Raw genomic sequence first — 26,810 nt, forward strand, 5'->3', positions numbered from 1 at the left:
AAACAGTGACAATTTGTTGTTGACAAAGGACATACACAGGTCCCCATTACCTACAGGAGCTTAGGGCCTCATCAAACCTAAATCCGGCCCTGCCCGTCCCCCACGGGATGGCAGCTCTGGCAGAAAACGCTTTTCTCCCATCGGCCGAAAGCATCTCCCATCTGTTTTGACTTTGTGGCGGCGTTTCCCAGCCCAGCCAAGGACAACTGGGAACGAGAGCAAAGAGCCGGGCAAGTGTGAGGGAGATAAGCGAACATGGCACCAAAAACAACACGACTTCTAATTGTGTCCTGATGGGCCAGCCTTCCTCGCTCTTTTCTCAGGAAAGAGGCATCTAGTAAGGGGAGAGGGAGGATCAGGGGTTAGGGACGAGGCCAAGAGGGTTGGGGCGACCTCCTCATGCCACCCAGGTTTGTCATGGTCCCCCCCCCAAGGAGTTGCAGGATTGGTTGGGGTTGGAGGAAGAACCCCTTGCCCCAAGGAAAAGCTGTTCCTGCACACATACTAGGTATCACCTAAACATCGACATCGGTCACCTTGAGCCAACCTCGCCTACCTCACAGGATTGTCGTAAAAGGAAAAATGTGCGAGGGAAGAAAACGCATCCAGCACCTTCGCCAGGGGAAAAACCAAAGGGAAGGAAATAAAATTGTAGCTGCAAACTGCCTTGAGTCCATTCCACTGCCGAATGTCATCGGAAAGTTCTTCCTGATGTTGAGTTGGAATCTCCTCTCTTGTAACTTGAAGCCACGGGTTCGAGTCCTGCCCTCCGGAGCAGGAGAAAACAAGCATTGCTCCATCTTCCACGGGGCAGCTCTTAAGATACGGGAAGGTGGCTATGGTATCTCCTCTCAGTCTCTTCTTTTCCAGGCTAAACGTACCCGACTCCTTCAACCGTTCCTCATCAGGCTTGGTTTCCAGACCCTTGATCATTGTGGTCCTCTGCACACCTTCCAACTTGTCAATAACCTCCTTAAATTGGGGCCCCCAAAATTAGATACACTATTCCAGGTGTGGTCTGTCTGACCAAGGCAGAAGAGAGCTGGACTATGACTTCCCTTGATCTGGACACTAGACTTCTGTGGATGCAGCCTAGAATAGCATCTGCTTTTTTTGCTGCTGCATCACACTGTGGGCTCACGTCAAGTTTGTGGTCCACCAAGATCCCAAGATCCTTTTCACATGTACTGCTCAGTAAGCCAGGGACTAAACCATAGAGCCTAGGGCTTGCCGATCAGAAGGTCGGCGATTCGAATCCCCACGATGGGGTGAGCTCCTGTTGCTCGGTCCCAGCAGTTCGAAAGCACATCAAAGTGCAAGTATATAAATAGGTACCACTCCGGCGGGAAGGTAAATGGCGTTTCCGTGTGCTGCTCTGGTTCGCCAGAAGTGGCTTTGTCATGCTGGCCACATGACCCGGAAGCTGTATGCCGGCTCCCTCGGCCAGTAAAGCGAGATGAGTGCCGCAACCACAGAGTTGTCCGCAACTGGACCTAATGGTCAGGGACCCCTTTACCTTAGTAACCCAGGTGTCCCACATCTTATATTTGTGCATCTGGTTCTTCCTGCCTAAGTGAGGAACCTGACATTTGCCCCTGCTGAAATTCATTTTGCCAGCTTTTGCCCAGCTCTCCAATCTGTTACAGTCGTTTTGAAGGAAAACATTTGCACAAACTCCTGTTGGTGTGAATAATGTTGGAGGGGAAATGTTGGGCGGAACCACAAGCGGAAATGGATACAAATTTATGTGTGGACGTCCCCCCCTGCCCCAAATCACAAACTGATTGTCCAGTGCCGAGGGCCTTCTGGTGGTTCCCTCCTTGTGATAAGTTTCCCAGCCAAAGGACACAGCAGACACTTATTGTCAAAAGGTAAGACTTGCATGTCTGGAGACCTACGTGCTTCAATCTAGCGTCTAGGCCAGGCTTCCTCAACCTCGGCCCTCCAGATGTTTTGAGACTACAATTCCCATTATCCCTGAACACTGGTCTTGCTAGCTAGCAATCATGGGAGTTGTAGGTCAAAAACATCTGGAGGGCCTTCTGGCGGTTCCCTCCCTGCGATAAGTGAGGTTACAGGGAACCAGGCAGAGGGCCTTCTCGGTGGTGGCGCCCGCCCTGTGGAACACCCTCCTGCCAGATGTCAAGGAAATAAACAACTATCTGACTTTTAGAAGACACCTGAAGGCAGCCCTGTTTAGGGAAGTTTTTGATGTTTGATTAATTATTGTATTTTAATATTTTGTTGGGAGCCGCCCAGAGTGGCTGGGGACACCCAGCCAGGTGGTTGGGGTATCAATATATTATTATTATTATTATTATTATTATTATTATTATTATTATTATTAATGGGCAACCCCCATAAATGAGACTTAATCCGATGTACCGCCTTGAGCATCTTTGTTTATCGCTGACCTGAGAGAAGCCGCCACTTGACGCATCCGGCGATGGCGAAACTGCGTCATTTTTTGGAAAAGGAAAAGCCTTCGCAAACCCTCTTGGAATGCAACGCTCTTCTTTTCTCCTTTTATAGCCTGCAAAATTCTGCCCCTTTGCTCCTCTCTCTCTCTCTCTCAGTCTGGGTTTCCAATCTCTTGATGCAAGGACTTTAGGGGATTTTGGGGGACGGCAAATCTCCTACGGACGGAAAGCCTGCCTGGATCACAAAAGCCTAGTCCGGCTGGCCGGCCTGCCTGCCAGATGGCCTCATGGGAAGCTCTCAAAATGACCCGCTTCCTTCTGCTGCCTCTCAGTGTATCTGTCTGCTTTTTCAAGGTAGACTGCCTCTGAGGCCTGGAGGCTCCATTTGGTGCAGATTTATCCCTTGGCTTCCCTAGTTTTGATCCTGGCTACGCCCCTGGCTTCCAATATGCCTAGAAAGACAAAGGGGTTTGAGAGCCATCAGGAGACCTAGGTCATAAACAAGAGCCCACTCTGCAGAAGGGAGTTCCCCAGTTCCTCCTTCCATTGCCGAATCCCGTTTCAAACTCTGCAGCACATTTCTTTCTGTACCTGCTTCCTTGAAATATTCGTCAAAATGGGGAGGGAATGGGCCTTGTTTGCAGACGGGAGGGAAACTGGGTCAGGAGGGATTTGGGTCCAACTTAGCCACAGCAGAAATTTAATCGGCTGCGGTTTTTCTCTCTCTGCTGCTGCTGCATCGCCAAATGTGTGTTTGGTAGGGTGTGGATTTCTGCTTTTTCTCTCTTGCATTTCACTGGAAACTCCCGCCTGCAGGCAGACATAACAAAACCGCCCGCCCGAGTTTGGTCTGAACTCGAGGATTTGATGACACACAACATGCGCGTGGCAAAGACAGGCAAGCAGGCAGGCAAGCTATCTTTTATTGCATCTGCAAATCCCCTCCCTCCGGCTTGGCTCCTCTCGGAACATCTGGCACCGAAGCTTTCTTTGGAAACCGGGATGTGGAAATGACCTAATGCAAAGAGGGTTTACATGAAGAATGTACCCTTTGGCCTTGGTTCTGCGGACTCTTGCGCTCGGATCCTGCCTGCGGGTTTCTCGTAACGGGCACCCTGAGAAGAGGATGCTAGACGGGGTGGGAATGCTTTGGTTTAATCCAGCAACCATGCTTTTATGGAACCTCCAGATACGGAGCCAGTCTATCTGCACTCTGAGGTTCTTAGGGGTATTTGGCCGGTGTGAGGACAGGATGCTAGTCACCTTTTTGGCCTGATCCAGTTCTGCAACGGAACAAAAAGCAACTGCACGTGTTTCCAAAACAACAACAACAACAACAACTTCTACAACCATACAACCCACAACTGCTCTAAAGCAGCTCAGCCTGAAATTTGCACAACCACTAAAAAGCACAAAGGCAAGTCAATAAAAGAGAGCTTGTGTGATGTATGGCGGCGGAGCTGTGAGAGACCAGAGTTCGAATCCCCACTCAGTGGCCATGAAGTTCACTGGGTGCAGCTTTGGGAGCCCAGTCCCTGCCTCTCAGTCTGACCTGCCCCGCAGGGTTGTTGGGATTAAATGGGGAGGGAGGGAACTATACAAGACATCTTGAGCTCCTTGGAGGGGGGGGGAGGTGGAATATAAATGCAATCACTTGACCTGATGGAAATGTAAGTGCGCATATGAGCAAGGTTTGAAATGCATGAACAGGTATCCTCCTTTGGGGAGTTTCCAAATTGGAAGGGGGCCATCGCTGAAAAGACCCCGTTTTCATGCCAACCAGTGCCAGCCGTCTCTCGGTGGCAGAACGGGAAGCAGGGCATAGGAAGATAACCTGCTAAACATGGCACAGGCAGACGGGTCCCTGCGGAAACATGGCCTGGAGGGTAGGACTCGAACCCATGGCTTCAAGTTGCAGGAAAGGCGCTTCCAACTAAACAGCAGGAATAACTCGCTGACAGTAAGAGCTGTTTGGCAGTGGAGCAGACTCCCATGAGAGGTGGTGGGCTCTCCTTCCTTGGAGGTTTTTAAGCATAGGTTGGATGGCCGTCTGTCATGGATGCTTCTGTTGAAATTCCTGCTTTGCAGGGGGTTGGACTAGATGAGCCCTGGGGGTCCAGCTGAATATGCTGGTGCCCCAGCCCCATCGCAGTGAACCCTGACCCATCCAATTTTGGTCCCCCCCTTTTGCCCTTTAGTTGGTTTCTAAGCATGCAAATGAAGTGGGTGGTGCTGTGGGTTAAACCACAGAGTCAAGGGCTTGCCGATCAGAAGGTTGGTGGTTCGAATCCCCGCGACGGGGTGAGCTCCCGTTGCTCCTGTCAACCTAGCAGTTCGAAAGAACGTCAAAGTGCAGGTAGATAAATAGGTACCACTCCAGCAGGAAGGTAAACAGCGTTTCCGTGTGCTGCTCTGGTTTGCCAGTAGCGGCTTAGTCATGCTGGCCACATGACCCGGAAGCTGTACGCTGGCTCCCTCGGCCAATAAAGCAAGATGAGCGCTGCAACCCCAGAGTCGTCAGCGACTGGACCTAATGGTCAGGGGTCCCTTTACCTTTACCTTTAAGCATGCAAATAGACCGGGGGGGGGAACCTGGATATTTGTATCAAGGCCAAATCAGGGACCAAAGCCACCATATTCCTAAGGGGGAGAGTGCATTTGGGGAAGGGGTCAGTTTGCAAATTATCCAATACCACAGATTCCCTAAACCAGGGGTGCCCAAATCAGGGCCAGATTTGATGAAGTGAACATGCATGAGGGCCGACCAAACTTGTTGAGCTTTTTTAAGGATTTTACCCCAAAGTTGTTGTTGAGCTTTTTTTTATTTACAATTTTGCCCCTAAGTTGTTGAGCTTTTTAAAGGATTGAAGTTGCTGAGCTTTTTAAAGGATTTTATCCCAGGACCTATACTGCCATGGGGGCAGGAATAAATCGACCAGCGGGCTGGATTAGGCCCCCGAAATGGATTTTGGACATGCCTGCCCTAAAACGGAGCCTGTGCTTACACCGTTCCATTTAAAGCATTTTAAATGCCCCCACCACGAAACTACAGTTCCCGGGAGTCTCTGGCGGGGCTGGCTTGGTGGAATGCGCTTTGAAACTATGCCTTCCACTCCGTCCAAGCTTCCGGATTGCAAAACCACCAGGAGTCACCACGCTAGAAAGGTTTCAAAAACAATTGCGAGGCAGCGGTTTTCTGGTGCGTTCCCAAAACCCCAGACACGAGACGTTTGGAGAGGGAGAGGAAAACGGAAAGAGAGGGGGGGGGATTCTCCACGGCGCACGAGGGACAACCAGTTTGGAGAAGCATTTCCAGGAAGGAAAAATTGGGAATGAGAAGGTGGGCGTGGGGGTTACTAATATTTCCAATCCAGAGGCAGAAAGTTTAGGAGGGAGGGAGAGGAAAGAGGAGCCCCGCCGCGCGTCGCCAGCTGCGCCGCCTCTCGCTCCCATCATGCGCAACTGGAGCGCACAGGCGGGAACCACGACCCGGGAGAGGGCGCGTTATTGATGCCTCTCTCGCAACGATCCGGATTTGGCCGCATGCAGGCTGGCCTGGGGCGCAATACACTCCCCAGACACGTTACTGGCTGCCCTTGACACCGCCTCCCTTGGAGCTATGATTCAGACTGTTACAGACACCCTCAGACACTTCAGAGAGAGGGGGGTTGAGAGGAATCAGCGGGAGGGTGCTTTTAAAAGGGGGAGAAAGACCCTCCCGGGAAGGCAGTGCCAAGGAAGACACCGGCTTATTCCCAAGCTAGGTGCCTGCCCTCTGCTGAGAGACTTCGCTCCTGCTGGGGAGAGACAAGAACCTGAACTTTCCTGGGCGCTCTTCTCGCTCCTTCCTAATTTTCCTTTCCTCTGCGGATTTCTCTCCCTCGCGCCTCGCCATGAAGTTTTGCATTCTGCTGCTGACGGTGCTCAGCGCTGCCGCTGGGGGCTCCCTCTCAGGTAAGTGCATTTTTGGGGAAATGGGGTGCCGTGCTTTAAGCAACACACACCCCCACCTACTTTTCCTTCCTTCAAGGTTTTAGGGCAGGCATCCCCAAACTCGGCCCTCCAGATGTTTTGGGACTACAATTCCCATCATCCCTGACCACTGGTGTGTTAACTAGGGATGATGGGAGTTGTAGTCCCAAAACATCTGGAGGGCCGAGTTTGGGGATGCCTGTTTTAGGGGCCCAAGGAAACCCCAAGGTGGAGTGGTTTTCCCAGGCCTCCCCGGTGACACAGGAACAGGGGTGTTCCCCAAGACCCCCGACGCTTAGAACGCTTAGAACAGGCATCCCCAAACTTCGGCCCTCCAGATGTTTTGGACTACAATTCCCATCATCCCTGACCACTGGTCCTGTTAGCTAGGGATCATGGGAGTTGTAGGCCAAAACATCTGGAGGGCCGCAGTTTGGGGATGCCTGGCTTAGAACGCTGGATGCGATGGAAGAGGGCATCTAAGCATATGCAGAGTGCGGGACTCAAACTTAAAAACTTTCAGCCTGAGCTTTCGGAAGTCAGTCCCAACCTAGTTCTGACTCTCTAGTAGAATGGATGTGGGCCGAATTGTTATTATTATTATTATTATTAGTAGTAGTAGTATAATACTGTGCTATTACAACACAAAAATTACAATATCAGAAACACAAAAATGTAATCAATAACCAGCCCAAGCTTTTAGGCGATTGCAGAAGGGGACTAATAATTTTGAAGGTGATAAGTCAAGGGATATTTTTAGTGGGGGGGGGGGCGGAGTTAAACTTATTTAGTTCTGGTATGGTTACTGTTAACAGGGTTTGAAAAGGAGAGGATAAAATATGCTCTCTACCCATTTAAAATTGTTTTAAAAGCAAGAGGTGGTTAGGAATTAAAGGGTGGTTTTTTAATGATGCCCCCCCACCCCGAGTTCTTGATTGTAAAAAAAATAAAATAAAATAAATTCAATAAATTATCAATAAGAAAAATAAACGACAATGATTTAAGACTTTCGAAAAGCTGAAATAGACTGAAAACCGAATGAAACTTGCATTGACTTTCTAAACATCCGGGTCATCTCGTCTAAACAGAAAATGTGTTCAGGGGGCAGCAGAAAGAGTATTGCGAATGCACCTGCCTGATCTCAAGAGGCGGGGAGTTCCGAAGGTTTTATCTAAAGTGATACTGCTGGAAAGTTTGGAAAGAAGCAATAGAATTGGAAGACATTGTCACGGTTTGCACGGTCTGAACCCTTGTCAAAGAAGGTCCAGGAAGCTAGCTGCATTTGTGTCAGCCGGTCAAGTTTATTGCTTATAGCCAAAGGCCGCTGCAATGTATACAATGTCATTCAATAAAATACATACTAGTTTCATACAAAAACTTAAAACATTTGCATTATCAAAACATGACCTAATCTGCCCAAAGCTACAGAAACTCCTTAATATACAAATTGAAACATTAGACAATAAAATTTATAAGCTAAAATCACCGCGGGGCCACTAATATATTAAAAATAATAGTAAATAATACAATAGATAATTACTGTATATTCCTGCGTATAAGACTACTTTTTAACCCAACCCAGGAAAATCTTCTCAAAAGTCGGGGGTCGTCTTATACGCCGGGTCGTATTTCTTATACGGCGAGTATATCCCAAACTCTATATTTTAACTGGGAAAGTCGGGGGTTGTCTTAAACGCCGGAATATACGGATATGTACAAAGTCGAGTGAGAAAGATACAGCTTGGTGTAGATGGGGGTCAAATAAATTCATCTCCTTTACAGTTGATAGCTATCTCGGCTATATAATTTTTTTCTAATTTTCCTGGCGGCAGTTGCAAGCTGCCCCTTATAAGTAACAAACAATCACGGAAATATAAGCAAAGACAAAACCAAAACAAAAAACTGTGACAATAAACAATGAAAATATATCTATAGGCTAAGCAACAGTGAAAATAAATACTACGAGATGCAAAATATAAGTGCAATGGCCTGCCATATATGCTCAATAGTGCATAAATACTACGAACAAATACCAGTCCATTGTGCAATTAAGCACATAAAATTCATCAAGTGTTCCAGGTGGGTGTAAAATTGATGTACTAATAGTATTCTGCTTCAAGTAAAATTCCTCGTCCTTCCTGACGGGTTGCCAGCTGAAAATCCTCTGACGTTTAGCATATAAATACATTTTCATTGTTTATGGTCACGGTTTTTTGTTTTGGTTTTGTCTTTCCTTATATCATGAAGCAAGAGAATGGTTTTTGACACCTATAATGACAAAGTCCCCTGGCCAGAATCCTTCTGACACGATTCTTATTTCCTCGCAGACATAGATAAGCTGCATTTGTGGTGCCTCTGGCGTGAATTTTCTCCACCAAGACCATTGACAGAATGGTGCAAAATCTATGGCACGATAATGCCAAGGTTCCGGGTTCGATTTCCATGTACGACACAGCTGCATATTCCTGCATTTCGGGGGGGGGGGGACACTAGATGACTCCCAAGGTCCCTTCCAACATAAAATCACATTCTATGACCGCACTTGCAACGCTGTGTATGGTTCTGGTCGCCTCTCACCAAAAAGGGTGTGGAAAAATAAAAAAAAATAAAATGGTTTTGTTGCATTCAAGAGGTGCAGAAACTTAATGCAGAAGGGGGTTTGGGGGGCTTCGGGGGGGGGTCAGGAATGCTTGGGCTATGATTCCTGCATTGCATTTATTTTTTAAAAAGTATGTATATGTTAAATTTCTATACTGCCCTTCATCCGAGGACCACAAGGTAGCTTACAATATAAAAACACAAAGATACGCAACGTAGTAGCCAACCAAAGTACAGTAGTAGCCAACAACAGTACCCTGCTACCGCTGTTTGAAAAACCTTATTTTCATAGAATTGTAGCGTTGCAAGGGAACCCAAAGGTCATCCAGCCCAACCCCTGCAATGCGGTAATCTTTTGCCCAATGTGGGGCTCGAACCCACAACCCTGAAATTAGGAGCCTCCTGTAGGTTGCAAACTGCCCTGAGATCTGCAAATGGAGTATACAGATCTAATAAATCAATCAAATGAATGAGCCCAAAGGCCCGGGGTGTGTGTGTATTTTTTTGTGGGTTCTGAGCAGTTGAATCTGCGAGCCGATTTCTCCCCGGTTGCAAATTATGGGATGTTGTAAGCAAAAACTTAACTTGCCTCCCCTCGGTGGGTGGGTGGGTGGGGAGGGGGGGACCCTCACATGGCAAGTAGACTGGAATCCGAGCTCCCGAACCAGGTGGGGTTTTCAAAAAAAGAGAAGCTTCCTTTGAAGTGGAAAACTTAATCTTTCAACAGGGCTTACCTGCGGTTCAGACGCTTCTTCGGGTGAAATTGCACAAGGCATCCCTCTTTGATGGGAAGCGGGGGCAAGGCAGACAGGCAGACAGACAGACCTGCAGGCCAAATGCCTAATTTCATTTTATTCCCTCCCTCCCCCCCCCCAAGCAAAACTTCTAGAGTTTCAAGCTCTCTTTGGGTCTGAGAGTTTCCTGCGGCAGAGAGAGGGCTTCCTATCCTTGCTATTCGGTTGAGCTGTTAGCACATTCTGTTCCTGCCCTTTCCTGAATTCAAGGGAGTTAGAACTGGGGAAATAGTACTGTAGAACTTGAAAGGTGTTGGAAGAGACCCTTGGGGATCATCCATCCGAACCCCCTGCAATGCAGGATTTTTTTCGCCCCGTGTGAGACTCGAACCCACAACCCTGAGATTAAGAGTCCCAGGCTCTGCCGACTGAGCTACCCATGCTGGAGGAGGAAGGCAGGGGTTTGGGGGGGGCTGTGCGCAGGGAGACGACTGCGGTTATACAGCCTCCCAAAGCACTGGGTGCTCTACAAAGCCACCGGCTGTCTTCACATGCCCAGGGGCCCACTTTTCATCCCACCTAAGAAACACCTCTCCATGGCGGACGGGAACCCAGTCAGTTGGGCAGGATACAAATAATAATAATAATAATAATAATAATAATAATAATAATAATAATAGGACCCAGGTGGCGCTGTGGTTAAACCACTGAGCCTAGGGCTTGCTGATCAGAAGGTTGCCGGTTCAAATTCCCGCCATGGGGTGAGCTCCTGTTGCTCGGTCCCAGCTCCTGCCAACCTAGCAGTTCGAAAGCACGTCAAAATGCAAGTAGATAAATAGGTACCACTCCGGCGGGAAGGTAAACGGCGTTTCCGTGCGCTGCTCTGGTTTGCCAGAAGCGGCTTTGTCATGCTGGCCACATGACCTGGAAGCTATACGCCGGCTCCCTCGGCCAATAATGCGAGATGAGCACGCAACCCCAGAGTCGGTCATGACTGGACCTAATGATCAGGGGTCCCTTCACCTTTACCTTAATAATAATAAAAATAATGATAATAATTGTCTCTGCAAAAAAAATCTCCAAGGAAGGGGAGCCCACCACCTCCGGAGGGATTCCATTTCACCGTCAAGCAGCTTTTGCTATCAGAAAGCAATGTTGACATTGAGTCAGAAGCTCCCTCCTCATAACTTGGAGCTCTGGGTTCGGGTCCTACCCCCCCCCTCCAGAGCAGAAGAAAACAAGCTTGCTGCCTTCCTCCATGGCACAGCACTGCAGTTGCTTGAACCCACTCCAGAGATTTAAAGGAATCATAAAATAATAGAATTGTAGAGTTGTGTTGTAAATTAGAAAACATGAGAGTTGGAATGTGCCCCCGACAGTTATCTAGCTACCCCAACCCCTTCTGTAATTCCGGGACTGTCCGGGGAAAACCGGGACACTTGGAGGGCACATCGTTGCAGGGGCTGGGCTGGATGACCTTTGGGTGTAAAAAAAAATCCAACTCTTTGATTCTGTGAATCTGCCGAGACCCTGGCAAGTTAGCAGACCCAGCCAGGAGTGTTCTGCTGCCTGCAGAACCATGAGGACTGGCGGCTTCAAAATTAAACAGCTCTTCAATTAAAGAAGCTCAGGAAGGTGTCTTTGCTGCTGATTGTTATGGGAATTCTAAGGTCTTATATATATATATATATTATAAATGTTCATAAATGTACAAGGCAAACACATACATAAGTGTCTGAAATAATGTGGTCCAGGAGAGCAATCCTGAAGCCATTTTGACTCTCCCAAATTGACCTCAAATATTTCTCTACTGGGACGCGGGTGGTGTTGTGGGTTAAACCACTGAGCCTAGGGCTTGCCAATCAGAAGGTCGGCGGTTCGAATCCCCGTGACGGGGTGAGCTCCCGTTGCTTGGTCCCTGCTCCTGCCAACCTAGCAGTTCGTAAGCATGTCAAAGTGCAAGTAGATACCATAAATAGGTACCGCTCCGGCGGGAAGGTAAACGGCGTTTCCGTGCGCTGCTCTGGTTCGCCAGAAGCGGCTTAGTCATCCTGGCCACATGACCCAGAAACTGTCTGCGGACAAATGCCGGCTCCCTCGGCCTATAGAGCGAGATGAGCGCCGCAACCCCAGAGTCGGACACGACTGGACCTGATGGTCAGGGGCCCCTTTACCTTTATATATATATGTCATGTATGGAAGTGAGAGCTGGACCATAAAGAAGGCTGATCGCCGAAGAATTGATGCTTTTGAATTATGGTGCTGGAGGAGACTCTTGAGAGTCCCATGGACTGTGAGAAGATCAAACCTCTCCATTCTGAAGGAAATCAGCCCTGAGTGCTCACTGGAAGGACAGATCCTGAAGCTGAGGCTCCAAGACTTTGGCCACCTCATGAGAAGAGAAGACTCCCTGGAAAAGACCCTGATGTTGGGAAAGATGGAGGGCACAAGGAAAGGGGACGACAGAGGACGAGATGGTTGGACAGTGTTCTCGAAGCTACGAACGTGAGTCTGACCAAACTGCGGGAGGCAGTGGAAGACAGGAGTGCCTGGCGTGCTATGGTCCATGGGGTCATGAAGAGTCGGACACGACTAAACAACTACCTTGTTCATAAATGTACACGGCAAACACATACATAAGTATGTAAACCACGTGTCTGAAATAGTCCAGGAGAGCAATCCTGAAGCCATTTTGACTCTCCCAAATGGACCTCAACTATCTCTCTGCAAGGAGGAAGGAAATGGGAAAAGCTGTTCCAATTGTCTTTGGACTATAGGGTCTTAAACCTCCCTTTTCAAATACAGTCTGGCAAGTATCTGTTAAGCTGAGAACACTCTCAATATGCATAAGAGATTCAGGAACTAAATGTTTACCATCTCCAAGGAATGGCCATGCTACTCAGGAAAGGCAATTGATAAGGCATGATCAGGTATCCTGGCAGACAGGAGAGAAGCAACACACACAAATTTCTGCTGGAGACCACCTCTTTCTGTGATGCATGTATGATGCTTTTTAGGGGTGGTCTTGCGCTACAGGGGAGGCAATTTCAAATGTCTGTATTAGAGCTTGCACACCAATGTTCAGGGTTCCTGTCCTTCCTCCCTGTGGGGGGGGGAGAGCGGGGGACCCTGTTGCAAAAGATTAATAAAGATCAGGTTTACTAGCTGCTTTGCTTCTCAATATTCTCTGCTTGGCCTCTTGTTATTTTCTCCTTCCAATAGGGAACCTACTTAAGGACTCTTGGGTACCCTAGAAGGGAAAAAGGAGCAGTTTTTTTTCTTATAACACTGAGAAAGGGCACATCTCCTGAATTGAGGAGCCTTGGGGGGGGAGACTTTCCCCCCACCCTCTCCCTCCTGAAACATGGGAGCGTCTGGGGCACCCCAGACAGGAATGGCTCGGGGGCCCTGCTCTCCAAAAAAATGAACGATTCGTTCACCAGATTAAGGAACAAACAGCCTTTTGAATCGGCTGCCAGCTGGCTGGCTGCTTCACCGCCGGCTGTCTTGGGTAGAACTTTTTTTCTTTTGGGGGGGGGGCTAGGTTTGAGGATGCCATGCGCACTGGGATGGGGGGCAGATCAGAAGTCCCAGACAGACCTCACACGCTCAGGGCCTCTTCCCGGCCTGACCTTTCACTCCCAAGAGCCAAACAAAGCACAGTTTGTCTGTCCAGGGGTTGAGGAAGAGATCAGGCTGCTTGTGGGTGGGGGGAAGAATGAGGGGGGTCAGCCCTTGCCAGCTTGTTTTGAAGGCCCGAGCCCTGGCCTGCGGTGAGCGAGGTCCCAGCAGGGTCATCCACCCCCCCCTGCAATGTTCACCCAAGGCGGGACTAGAACCCGCGACCCTGAGATTCAGAGTCTAATGCTCTGTGCTGAGTTCAAAAACTCCCAGGCTAGAATTGCAACCTGTTGTCGCTTACCCTAAATTTATTGTTTTATATCATATCAGCTTATTTTTTTCCCGCTAGCATCGAAGTATGTCTACAACTAGCCAGTAATTCTTTTTTTTTTTAATTTAATCGTTTGTTCTGTGCAGAAATACGCTTAGATTTCACACCCCTGCTAGCTCTTCCGCCCTAAACACCTAACCAAGTTTCCGGCCCTCATTGCCGTGAAATAAAAGGCTGGTTTTAAAAAGGGCCGCAGGAAGCAGCACCGATCCGCCTAGCCCTTGTATTGTCTGCTCTGACCGGCAGCAGCGGCTTATCCAGGTTTTCAGGGACGGGACGGGGGTGGGTGGGGAGGTGTATTCCCTGCCTGGAGATGTCGGGGATGTTCTGCATGCAAAACAGGAACCCTAAGCAGTTATTTAGAGTCCTTGATGGAAGGCGGGAAGCCATGAGCTCTCCCAACCCACTTTGCTATCTTTTCGCAGCAAAGATAGATAGATTCCGTATTCAGAGATAGACTGTCACTGCCGCAGGAGGTTCTATTCCGGCGTCACAGCTAACGGGCACTGGCACCAGGAGTTGTTTTGCAGCAAAACCTCTCATCCGGTCCAGTGTCGTTTCCCATCGGCAGGGTGCAGAGGCCCCAGCCAGCCCTACCTGTCTCCCAAACAACCGGTATTCGGTGGTAGACTGCTCCTGAGAAGGGAAGCTCCGCGGAAAACTAGCTACTGGGAATAATAGGCACGGATGGGCGAATCCTGCTGATTGCTGGAAAGCCACAACACGCCCTTACGCAAAGTCTGCCAAGAGTGGTCAGTCAAGGCCGTGAAAGTAGAACTTCTGTAGCCTAGCGATCTCTGCTCTAGATCTCCTATGCCCTTTTAAAATGTTTTTTTTTCTGGGGGGGGTAGTGGGTTGCTGTTTGTGTTTTTATTAGGTATTTTGTGGTTTTATATCTTGATTTTATTCTGTGAACTGCCCTGAGACCCCCGGGTATAGGGTGGTATAATAATAATAATAATAATAATAATAATAATAATAATAATAATAGGGTTTTTTCCTTTAAAATGTTTGGGGCTACTCTCATTTTTACTCAAGAAAATCACGATTTTATAGTTCAAATCGGGGAAAATAAATACAGTAAATGGACAAAAGTAGAAAGATTCACAAAATGTTTAGGGGGTACGCGAACGCCTGCGTGTCCCCCCCCCAAAAGCACTGATAATAATAGATATAAACATGAAGAGGTGCCCATCACAATGGTGAGACATTGGCCTATCACAGCAGCCTCTTTCGATGTTCTTATGAAACCCCCAGTCCCAGGAGCAGTCTATCTGGCCTCCTAGGTTGTTTTATGGGCCGCTATGAGGACAGGATGCTGGTCTAAGCCACATAAACTGGCAGTCATGTGGCGGTGAGTTCCGCGACTAACCGATCTCTAAGAGCTGATATTCCGTTCTCCTTTTTCCAAACAGGCGGTATCTGCTGGCTGCAGCAGGGGCGCGAGGCAAAATGCACCATGATTGTACGGACTGGCGTGAGCTGGGAGGAGTGTTGCGCCAACGGCAGCGCGGACATGGCCTGGTCGAACGCTTCGCACCCAGACAACAAGATCAGCCTCCTCCGGATCCTGGGGCTCGTGACCTGTCACCCTTGCAAAGGTAGAGGGCCTTTTTTTTAAATTGCGAGGGGCCACCATTATGAAGGCGCCGTGGAAGCTAGGAGCCGGCAGTAGGTGGCGCCAGAGCAAAGGAAAAAAGGCAGGCAGGTGCCCCTGTTTAGCAGAGGGCAGACTACAGCTGCAAATAAAACGTTTCAAGTGTCTTTTATTATTATTTTTAGAATAATTTTCATTTGGTTTTACAAAACAAAAAAATGATAACAATGCTAACTGCATAACCGTCTATTGAGATTTCTCTGACTCTCCCGGCTTCCCACCATCGCCTACTCGTCCGCATAATATTTCATAATCCACATATTATAACTCTCCTTATTATCCGTAGCATTTGCTCTTAAAATCCTGCTAATGTTTTTATCTGCTTTGCAGCGGCCGTTATTAAGTGTGTTTTAAGTGCATTATTCTAATCTGACACAAGGTGGTGAGCTAATGGCAAATTCAATTCATATATTTTAAAATGTGTGTTCTTTTTTTTAAAAAGCATCTTCACAGTGGTTTTATATATATATATGCATAGTTTTTACCTAAGTCTGGCGGGGCAGGACTGCGTTTGCCCCAATTTATCATCATTGAATCATAGAATCGTAGAGTTGGAAGAGACCACAAGGGCCATCCAGTCCAACCCCCTGCCGAGCAGGAAACACCATCAAAGCATTTTTGACATATGCCTGTCAAGCCTCCGCTTAAAGACCTCCAAAGAAGGAGACTCCACAACACTCCTTGGTAGCAAATTCCACTGCCGAACAGCTCTTACTGTCAGGAAGTTCTTCCTAATGTTTAGGTGGAATCTTCTTTCTTGTAGTTTGAATCCATTGCTCCGTGTCCGCTTCTCTGGAGCAGCAGAAAACAACCTTTCTCCCTCCTCTATATGACATCCCTTTATATAGTTGAACATGGCTATCATATCACCCCTTAACCAGGCTAAACATACCCAGCTCCCTAAGCCGTTCCTCATAAGGCATCGTTTCCAGGCCTTTGACCATTTTGGTTGCCCTCTTCTGGACACGTTCCAGCTTGTCAGTATCCTTCTTGAACTGTGGTGCCCAGAACTGGACACAGTACTCCAGGTGAGGTCTGACCAGAGCAGAAGACAGTGGTACTATTACTTCCCTTGATCTAGATCAGGCATCCCCAGACTTTGGCCCTCCAGATGTTTTGGACTACAATTCCCATCATCCCTGACCACTGTTAGCTAGGGCTCATGGGAGTTGTAGGCCAAAACATCTGAAGGGCCACAGTTTGGGGATGCCTGATCTAGATGCTATACTCCTATTGATGCAGCCCAGAATTGCATTGGCTTTTTTAGCTGCTGCAGCCTTGATTGCAATCACCTCGATTGCAGCCACCAAGGAGATAGAAACAGTCTCCATCAATTGCCAAGCTCAGAGATTGTACCCCATTCAAGGAGGCTGCTGTGTTCCCCAAAGAAGAGAACATGCCCCTCATTCTGAAACAGGCTCCCCAGGCGGAAGGAGCTGCAGGAGGTGGCTACTTTCCTTAAACTGCTTTTTGTAGAGTTCAGACGAGCTCCCTACACTAAACTAACCCCCCAACAAAAAGTTGGGGCAGATTTGGGGAGGGCGACGTCTGGAGTTTCCTGGACATATATCCGGAATACTGGAAGCCGTGTCGCTTTGGGCGATCTTCCTTAACTCGTGACTCGTAACTAGCCTTCTTTGGCATACGTTAAAACATGAAACCGTACAAAACACATTGAAAATATAATCCAAACACATACAGTATATAAAAGACTAAATTAAAGTCAAAGACTAGATAACCGCTATGAAATAAACCAGGCAATTTTAGATTGAGGAATCTTTAAGAATCTCAGATGTTCCTTAACAATACTTCAAAAACTATTCCCCACCCCCGGAATTTGCCCAGAAAAGCTCAACGGATTTTCACTGTTTGAAATACGCAGGAATCTTTTGCCCGGCGCAGAACTTGAACACACGACCCTGAGATTAAGAAGCTCATGCTCTGAGCTGTCAGGAGGGGGAAACCCCCACCCCCCGGGGGGGGGGGGAACGATCTCAATAACTTTTGTGTCCTGATTTTCACTGTTTGAAATATGGCAACCCCAGATTTGGGGAGGCCCTGCCTGGTCCGCAGCCTACCTCTTTGCACCCTCCTTGTGGGGCAGGACCCTGCCAGGAAAACTGGCGCTGCCTTTTCCCACCCCCAGACTTGCCTTGGGGGCTGACATTCTGCCAGACAGCCAAAGAGAGCCCACCCACGTCTCCAAGGAGGGGAAACCATGCGTCTCACCCCTCTCCGCCAGACTTTTTTTTTCGCCCCGGGGTGACCCTCCGACATAATGCACCCTTCTGTCTCCCGAGACTCTCCCTCCTTCCCCGCAGACCCGAGGGGCTCCCGCCACCCCAGCTGCCTCCCCCAGACAGATCCTTCCCTCTCTCTGACTTGTTGTTTTCATGTCACGGAAGCCTCAGGAGGAACAGGGGCGTCTATTGTGCGAGAAAAAGCTTTCCGTGGAAAGCCTTTTTTGGGGGGGGGAACTCCCCTCTCCCGAGCCCTTCCTGCAAAACCCAAGTTTTTGGGCTTGCCGCGAGCACATCGTTGCAAAACCAGGTTTTGCAGACCCTCCAACTTGTCCCTCTGTCCCGGGGGTGTCATGAGGACTGCGATCTTGCATCGTTTTTAAGAGACGCGTAGAATTTTAGGGTTGGAAGGGAATCCTTGGGTCATCAACCCAATGCAATGCAGGAAAATCCCGGACTGTTGGCCATCTGACCTCCGCTTAAATACCAGACCCTCCAAGTGTCGCTATTTTCCAAGGACAGTCCCTGATTGAGAGAAGCCATCCCGGTTTCTGAATTGACCCCGGAACGTCCCGCTTTTCCTTAGGACGTCCCTATTTTCATGGGAGAAACGTTGGAGGGGATGAAATAGGACGTCCCTGTTTTCATAGGAGAAATGTTGGAGGGGATGGAATAGGACGTCTATCTTTTCATAGGAGAAATGTTGGAGGGGATGGAATAGGACATCCCTATTTTCATGGGAGAAATGTTGGAGGGGATGGAATAGGACGTCCCTATTTTCATGGGAGAAATGTTGGAGGGGATGGAATAGGACGTCCCTCTTTTCATGGGACAAACGTTGGAGGGTGTGGAATAGGACGTCCCTCTTTTCATGGGAGAAACGTTGGAGGAGATGGAATAGGACGTCTATCTTTTCATGGGAGAAACGTTGGAGGGGATGGAATAGGACGTCCCTCTTTTCATAGGATAAATGTTGGAGGGGATGGAATAGGACGTCCCTATTTTCATGGGAGAAAGGTTGGAGGGGATGGAATAGGACGTCTATCCTTTCATGGGAGAAATGTTGGAGGAGATGGAATAGGACGTGTATCTTTTCATGGGAGAAACGTTGGAGGGGATGGAATAGGACGTCCCTCTTTTCATGGGAGAAACGTTGGAGGGGATGGAATAGAACGTCCTTCTTTTCATAGGAGAAACGTTGGAGGGGATGGAATAGAACGTCCCTATTTTCACGGGAGAAACATTGGAGGGGATGGAGTTATCTGACCCCCGAGGTGCCTGAAGGCAATCCTGTATAGGGAAGGTTTTTTTTTTTTAAAAAAAAAGGTTTAATGATTAGTTACGTTTTTTATATATGTTGGAAGCCACCCAGAGTGGCTGGGGCAGCCCAGTCAGATGTATCGGGTATAAATAGTAAAATTATCATTATGGAACGGGATGTCCCTCTTGTCATCGGAGGAATGTTGGAGGGCATGGGTTTGCTTCTTTTCGTTTCCTTTCTCTTGCTGCAGCTTTTAATTTAAGTGCTCTGCCATTCTTCGGATGGATAATAATAATAATAATAATAATAATAATAATAATAATAATAATAATAATAAGCTCTTGATTCCTCCTTCCTCAGAGAGCTGCGAAGGTGTGGACTGCGGTCCGGGAAAAGTGTGCAAAATGAAATATGGCCGCCCCCACTGCAGCTGCGCCCCAGATTGCTCCAACCTCCCCCGGAAACTTCAGGTGTGCGGGTCCGACGGCTTCACCTACCGAGACGAATGCGAGCTTCTGGCGGCAAAATGCCGAGGGCACCCTGACTTGGAAGTCATGTATCAAGGCCGGTGCAAAAGTAAGCCAGTCCCACCCACCCCCTCCAAATTCCCAACACTGGTATCTTCCAAAGTTTGACTAACAAAAAACACGAGCACTCTAGTAACTATGCTTTGTTAAACCAAACCCAAGTGGTCCAGCAGGTTATTGAACAAACCGTGGCTTGCGCCAAAACAGGTGAAACTCGGAAAATTAGAATATCGTCGAAAAGGGCATTTATTTCAGTAATGCAACTTAAAAGGTGAAACCAATATATGAGATAGATGCATGACATGCAAAACAAGATATGCCAAGCCTTTATTTGTTGTCATTGTAATTATTCGTTGTTAGGCGGGTCAATTATAAATGAAATGTAATTAATGAAATGTAATACGGTAGCGATGTTTATTTTTGTATTATTGTAACTATTTGTTTTATTACTGTGGAATTTCCAAAAGAAAGCATTTGTAAAAATTAAAAGAAAAATAAAAAATAATAAGTTGCATTACTGAAATAAATGAACTCTTCAACAATATTCTAATTTTCCGAGTTTCACCTGTACAGTGGTACCTTGGTTCTCGAACGTAATCCGTTCTGGGAGTCCGTTTGACTTCTGAAAACAAAGGTTTCAAACCTTCTGGTTTGCTGCGGGAGCTTCCTGCGCTCAATCAGAAGCTGTGTCGGACGTTTGGCTTCCAAAAAGCGTTCGCAAACCAGAACACTCACTTCTGGGTTTGCGGCATTCGGGAGCCAAAACGTACGAGTACCAAGGCGTTCAAGACTGTAATAGAACTGCTGAAACCTAGAGCTGGAAGGCACCCCCAGAGTCATCTAGTCCAGCCCCCTGCAACGCAGGAATCACTGGCTCATAAAATCACAGAATTGTAGAGGCAGGAATTTCAACTAAAGCGTCTGTAGCAGATCCAACCTCTGCTTAAAAACCTCCAAGGAAGGAGAGTCCATCACCTCCCGAGGGAGACCCTTCCGCTGTTTGAACAGCTCTTGTTGTTTGAAACTCGTGGTCACTTGAGAACCCACCTGCTAAAAATTCTCTCGGGGGAAATCTGCACCAATTGGCAAAGGTTCTGCCTCCGAGAAGTTCCAGGAACAAGTTCTGTGTCAAACAAATAATTATTTTTTATCTCTTGACTTTACACAGCCCTGGCTTGCCCCCATCGCCACCCAAAAAAAATTATCAATCTTGGGAACTATAGTTTGTCGTGGGTGCGGTGAGTTGTTAGGAGACCCTATACTTCCCTCCCTTTGCTAAATCCCCCACAAGCTCCTGGGACAAGAGATAGGGGGTTAAACCGCTCTGTCAACTGCAACTATGCGTTGCGAGTTCCAATCCTCACGACGACCCTGCAAGGTAGTCCAGGCCGAAGGACGACAACTCGCCTGAAGTTCCAGCTGATCTTGATCCTCGTGTTTCTCTGACGTGTGTGTGTGTGTGTGTCCTTGTGCAGAATCGTGCTCCACTGTGGTGTGTCCCGGGACCCACACGTGTGTCGTGGACCAGACCGCCAGCGCCCACTGTGTCATGTGCCGGGCCGCCCCTTGCCCGGACCCCACCGACATCGACCACACGATCTGCGGGAACAACAACGTCACTTACCCCTCCACGTGTCACCTCCGGAGAGCCACCTGCTTCCTGGGGAGATCCATCGGCGTCCGACATTACGGCAGCTGCGCAGGTAGGTCCCCGTCCCCCGGCTTGGGACCCGAAACTCTGTTTGGCACGGTTTCAGCCCCAGTGTGTCTCAAAACTCGGCGAGTTAGGGACTTCTCTGCAGGGCCGAGCGGTCAGGGCCAAGAGTGGAACCAACGGTCAAGGAGGCGGTTTCTGCCCGTGCCGTGGAAGGAAGCGAGGGGCAAAGTGGGTCTTGTTCTCCTGGGAAGGGAGACCGTCTAGGAAAAGGGGAACTCTGACCCTAAACCTCCACTACCTTGCGGGCAGTGCCGGATTTACATATAAGCTAAACAAGCTATCACGGGATGCGGGAGGCGCTGTGGTCTAAACCACTGAGTATAGGGCTTGGTGATCGGAAGGTCGGCGGTTTGAATCCCCGTGACGGGGTGAGCTCCCGTTGTTCAGTCCCAGCTCCTGCCCACCTAGCAGTTCAAAAGCATGTCAAAGTGCAAGTAGATAAATAGGTACCGCTCCGGCGGGAAGATAAAACGGCGTTTCTGTGCGCTGCTCTGGTTTCACCAGAAACGGCTCAGTCCTGCTGGCCACATGACCCGGAAAAACTGTCTACGGACAAACGCCGGCTCCCTTGGCCAATAAAGCGAGATGAGCGCCGCAACTCCAGAGTCGTCCGCGACTGGACCTAACGGTCAGGGGTCCCTTTACCTAAACAAGCCACCCAGAGTGGGAAACCCAGGTATAAATAATAAATTATTATTATTATTATTATTATTATTATTATTATTATAGCTTAGGGCCCCACTTTCTTGGGGACCCCAAAAAATTTAAAGGGAAAAAAATCTGGGTGTACATTTCGAAAATATTTTTAAAAAACCAAATAAAATCAAACCTACATCCAGCAACAGTGTTTTGTGTTGTGTAGGCTCCTAGGATGTAAGTCATGGGCCCCGCCTGCTAGTCTGCTCCCTAAAATATCCTTTCTATATACAGTGGTACCTCGGTTTATGAACACAATTGGTTCCGGAAGTCTGTTCATAAACTGAAGTGTTCATAAACTGAAGCGAACTTTCCCATTGAAAGTAATGGAAAGTGGATTAATCTGTTCCAGACGTTCTGCGGAGTACTTAAACTGAAGCGTTCATAAACTGAAGCAAACTTTCCCATTGAAAGTAATGGAAAGTGGATTAATCCGTTCCAGACGGGTCCGCGGAGTACTCAACCTGAAGCGTACTTAACCCGAAGCATGGGTGTAATTGGTTCCGGAAGTCTGTTCATAAACTGAAGCGTTCATAAACTGAAGCGAACTTTCCCATTGAAAGTAATGGAAAGTGAATTAATCCGTTCCAGATGGGTCCGCGGCGTTCATAAACCGAAAATTCATAAACCGAGGTGTTCATAAACCGAGGTTCCACTGTACTGTATCCTTTCTACATTCTGCATGGACTGGCAACATGCGCAAATGGCTTTAGATATCTATTAGGTCCATCAATGACCATATAGCACAGGCACCCCCAAACCTCGGCCCTCCAGATGTTTTGGACTACAATTCCCATCTTCCCCGACCACTGGTCCTGTTAGCTAGGGATCATGGGAGTTGTAGGCCAAAACATCTGGAGGGCCGCAGTTTGGGGATGCCTGATATTGCATATATTCAACAAAAACAAACAAAAACAGTGACCATTTGTTGTTGGCAAAGGACAGCTGGACATATAAAGGGCCCTATTACCTTCAGTAGCTTATGGCCTCATCAGACCTAAATCCGGCCCTGCTTGCAGGATATCTTCGGGAAAAGAAAAGGCTCAGGAGTAAACCCCACACAGATCGGGAGTCCCTAAGGCAGTTGGATGGTGCCTTGTCTGCCTCTTTCCGGCAACTCCCACAACCAAGCTGGTGTCAAACGTCTTGCTCTGCTTTCATTTGGACCCCCATGAGCAATTTCCCCACCCCACACATTCAGATTGTAAGTTCTTTGTGGGCAGAGAGACCTGACTTCTGCATTCACCATCCACGCTGATGGTCCCGTCATCTGCAAATCCTGAATTTTGCCATCTCCTCCTTTGATTTCTCCTTTAGCCCCGAACCGATACCCGCTGGACACAGATGAAGCTGAGGAGAACTACATCTGAACAGGCCTTTGTGATCTATCCGACTCCTGACACGCTGGGGCATTATCTGTTAACGATGTACAGACCGTATATATCTGATATTTATTAAGATCAAAAGAAGATGACAGCCTTATTTATATATATATATATAGACAGATAGATAAGACACCTCGGCTGATGTAACCTAGGCATATCTGCCCCAGTTTCTCCTCCTCCTCCTTCTTTTGGACACATCTACTCTGCAGAATTCTCCTCCAAAAGTATGGAGGGAGATCTACTTCACATTGTGAGAGCGAGGGGGAAGCTGGGACCGCAGTTCTTGAGGTCTAGCAGCTTAGCTCAGATCAGGATTGGGTTCTCTGTTCTCCGCTTGCCTCTCAGTGACACCCTATCCCTGCCCTACGTTCCTGCGGGAGGCTTTTCGCTGTGCTGAGCAGAAAATTCAGGCCCTGCCCCAACTCCCGAAGCTGCACCGTTTGTTAACATCCCGTTGCTGACTCTTCCCACGAACATTCCATGACATCACAAGAGATCAAGCCAATAGGCACACATTGGGGCGGGAACTCACCCAGACAAATTACCAGGTTTTAGCCTTTAAAAATATATATACTTATATATCTCTCTCTAATTTAAATTCACCACTATGGTCACACCGGGTGCCTCATAAACTGGGTGTTGTTGTTGTTTAAATATGTTTCTTGTTCTCTTTCTACATTTTTTTTAAAAGCCTATTTTCTATAAAAACAAAAACAAAAAAATACCTTTGTGTCCTGATCTCTTTACATGCTCCTTTTACCTGTTGGATTATGATGATGTTGATCATGATGATTAATGATTGTTTTAAATTACATTTATCCATGGTCCTTCATCCGAAGATCACCGGGTGGTTTGCAACATAATCTCATTTATAACCAGCCTTTCCTCTAAGTTAAAATAGCAGCAGGCGGACGACAGATTAAAACCCACAGCAACTTTCTAAACGTATTTCTAAGATGGGCAAGCATGTCTAAACAAAAACGTGGGGTTTTTTTTTTGTTTTGTTTTTTGACAGGTGCCGAAAAGAGGACTCTGAGGACGCCTGCCAAAGTTTAGGCTGGCAGGCAATTAGGCTGGCTCACTGTTTTAGGAATGTGTCCAGCTAAATCCTGCTCCAGAGACATTGACATGGATGGAGCTGAGTTAGTCCTAGCCATTAGCTTCAGTAGGATTACTCTCTGAGGAGAAGCTAGCATTGGCTAGAGCCCTTAGGCCCCACCTGATTCACTCACCTGTAATTTGGGGGGGGGGGTGAAGAAGGAAGGAAGGAAGGAAGGGAAGGAGAGAAGGAAGGAAAGTAAGAAAGGAAAGAAGAAAAGTAGGAAGGTTAAGTAAGTAGGAAGGATGGGGAAAGAAAGAAAAAGAAGGAAGGAAGGAAGAAAAGTAAGAAAAGAAATGAATGAAAGAAGGAAAGGAAGAAAGGAAGAAGGAAAGGAAGGAGGGAGAGGAGGAAGGAAGGAAAGTAAGAAAAGAAATGAATGATAGAAGGAAAGTAAGAAAGAAAGAAGGAAAGGAAATGAAAGGAAATGAAAGGAAGGAAGGAAGGAAGGAAGGAAGGAAGGAAGGAAGGAAGGAAGGAAAGTAGGAAGGTTAAGTAAGTAAGTAGGAAAGAAGGGGAAAGAAAGAAAAAGAAGGAAGGAAGGACGGAAGGAAGTTAAGAAAAGAAATGAATGATAGAAGGAAAATAAGAAAGAAAGAAGGAAAGGAAGGAAGGAAGGAAGGAAGGAAGGAAGGAAGGAAGGAAGGAAGGAAAGTAGGAAGGTTAAGTAAGTAAGTAGGAAGGAAGGAAGGGGAAAGAAAGAAAAAGAAGGAAGGAAGGAAAGAAGGAAGGTAAGAAAAGAAATGAATGATAGAAGGAAGGAAGGAAGGAAGGAAGGAAGGAAGGAAGGAAGGAAAGAAAGAAAGAAAGAAAGGGAGGGGAGGGGAGGGGAGGGGAGGGGAGGAAGGAAGGAAGGAAGGAAGGAAGGAAGGAAGGAAGGAAGGAAGGAAGGAAGGAAGGAAGGAAGGAAGGAACACATCCTGGAATAATGACACCACCACCCTCATGTATTGCATTTAAATCCCCAATATAAAAGCAATTAACAACAATTCTGCCATCTGGTATGGTAGCACAGGATTCTTGTAAGGAGGGGAGCAGGGCAGCCAAAGCTGTTCAGTTTTTTATTTCAGGAAATCAAAGTTGTTGAGCATTCCTTGGGAAATCAGGGGTAAAAAAATACCCCGCAAATACGATTTTTGGAGGGAATGGAACCTCAGATAATTGAGTACTTCCGATGCTTTTCAATAATAATTTGTGGATATTTGGCTACGGCCCACGGGTCGGGCAGCTGTGGAAACCAGAGAGAGCCGTCAGCTGAGTTGGGAGCCAGGGGTCTACTTGTGAGTAAGGAACCCAGGTGTGGTTGAGGAGGCCAGAGGGCCCAAACCCTCCTTGAAGCAACAGAGGCTCCTCGCTTCTGATTCCTCTTTACCCCCCTTTGTGATGCTGTGTCTTACCATAGACCTTGGCGTGTTTATCCAAGGATCCTGGGTTCCTTCGAGTCCTAATCTGAATCCTCTCTGCCTTGACCTCGGTCTGCTTGGGCTGCTCTGCGCCAGAGACGTCCTTGGGAAATATTTTTGCGTGGAGCCCCAAAATTTATGCAGCTGGGGGCCTGAGAAACCTTAAAAAGGATCCCCCTGGAGCCTGACATTTGGGATCAGGCGAGGGGCTCCCTTTATCCATTTCTAGGTGGGCTGAGATGTGAATCACCGAATTGGGGTCATCCAGTACAAACCCCCCCCGTGCGATGGAAAAATCACAGAGAGAGAATCCCTGGCAAGATTGCCACCCAAGCTCTCCTAAAATCTCCTCTGGGGATGGAGAGTCTGCCAGCATCCCAGGGGCTGCGAGTTCGAGTTCTGCTTGGGCCAGTTGTTCCTACATTGCGCCCTGCATAGGACCGGAACCTCAAATATGAGAGGTTTTTTGTTTTTTTAAATTGAAGAAGCAATGGCAGGCAGTGGAGGCAGAATCTATAGGTTCGAATGTCCCAACTAGAAATAGTGGAATAATCATTATGGCCCTGAACGTGTGGCCAAAAAAATAAAAATAAAAATAAAGGCTATTAAAGAGACCTGTTAAAGCTGTCAAGAATTGCCAGCCATGTTGGACATGGTTTAATCCAGGCATGTCCAAAGCACATTTCAGGGGACTAATGCGGCCCCCAGTCTGTTTAATCCGGCCCCTGTGGCAGTTTATTTCCTGGGGTAAAATCCCCCCAAAACCTCAACAACTTCAATCCTAAAAAAAAGTTAACCACGTTGGTCGGCCCTCATGGCCCTTCACTTCATCAAATCTGGCCCTCTTTGAAACTGGATCCGTTTGCTGGAAATGGTACGCCTGTGATTTCCAGTTTTTTGACCCATTTAGTTGCTTCATAAAACTTACACACCGCTTCATTGCAAACAAAGAAAACCGCAAAGAAACGATAAAACCATCAATAAGAATCGTCAGCAGCAACAATCGAAGGCTTTCAAACAAGTTAAAATAACAGCAGACGAAAAACAGATCAAAACTCTCGCCAGCTTTCTAAACACATGGGTAGGTTTCTCCGGAAATAAAATGTTAGCAGGTGCCAAAAAGAACACTGCAAAGGCTGACATCAATAG

The 26,810-nt window shown here is 47.7% G+C and overlaps 1 protein-coding gene across 1 annotated transcript; it reads left to right on the plus strand.

The window, feature by feature from the left end:
• The first annotated feature begins 5,579 nt into the window (after positions 1-5,579).
• FSTL3 (follistatin like 3) lies at positions 5,580-23,240 on the plus strand. Its single transcript, XM_035119168.3, has 5 exons — positions 5,580-6,374; positions 15,092-15,277; positions 19,195-19,410; positions 20,837-21,064; positions 23,092-23,240. Exons 1-5 carry the CDS (start codon positions 6,314-6,316, stop codon positions 23,142-23,144), a joined length of 744 nt encoding a protein of 247 aa, XP_034975059.1. The 5' UTR covers positions 5,580-6,313; the 3' UTR covers positions 23,145-23,240.
• Positions 23,241-26,810: the final 3,570 nt, after the last annotated feature.

This window comes from Zootoca vivipara, chromosome 6 (genome assembly GCF_965207765.1).
Source record: "Zootoca vivipara chromosome 6, rZooViv2.hap1.1, whole genome shotgun sequence".
NCBI classification, from domain to species: domain Eukaryota; kingdom Metazoa; phylum Chordata; class Lepidosauria; order Squamata; family Lacertidae; genus Zootoca; species Zootoca vivipara.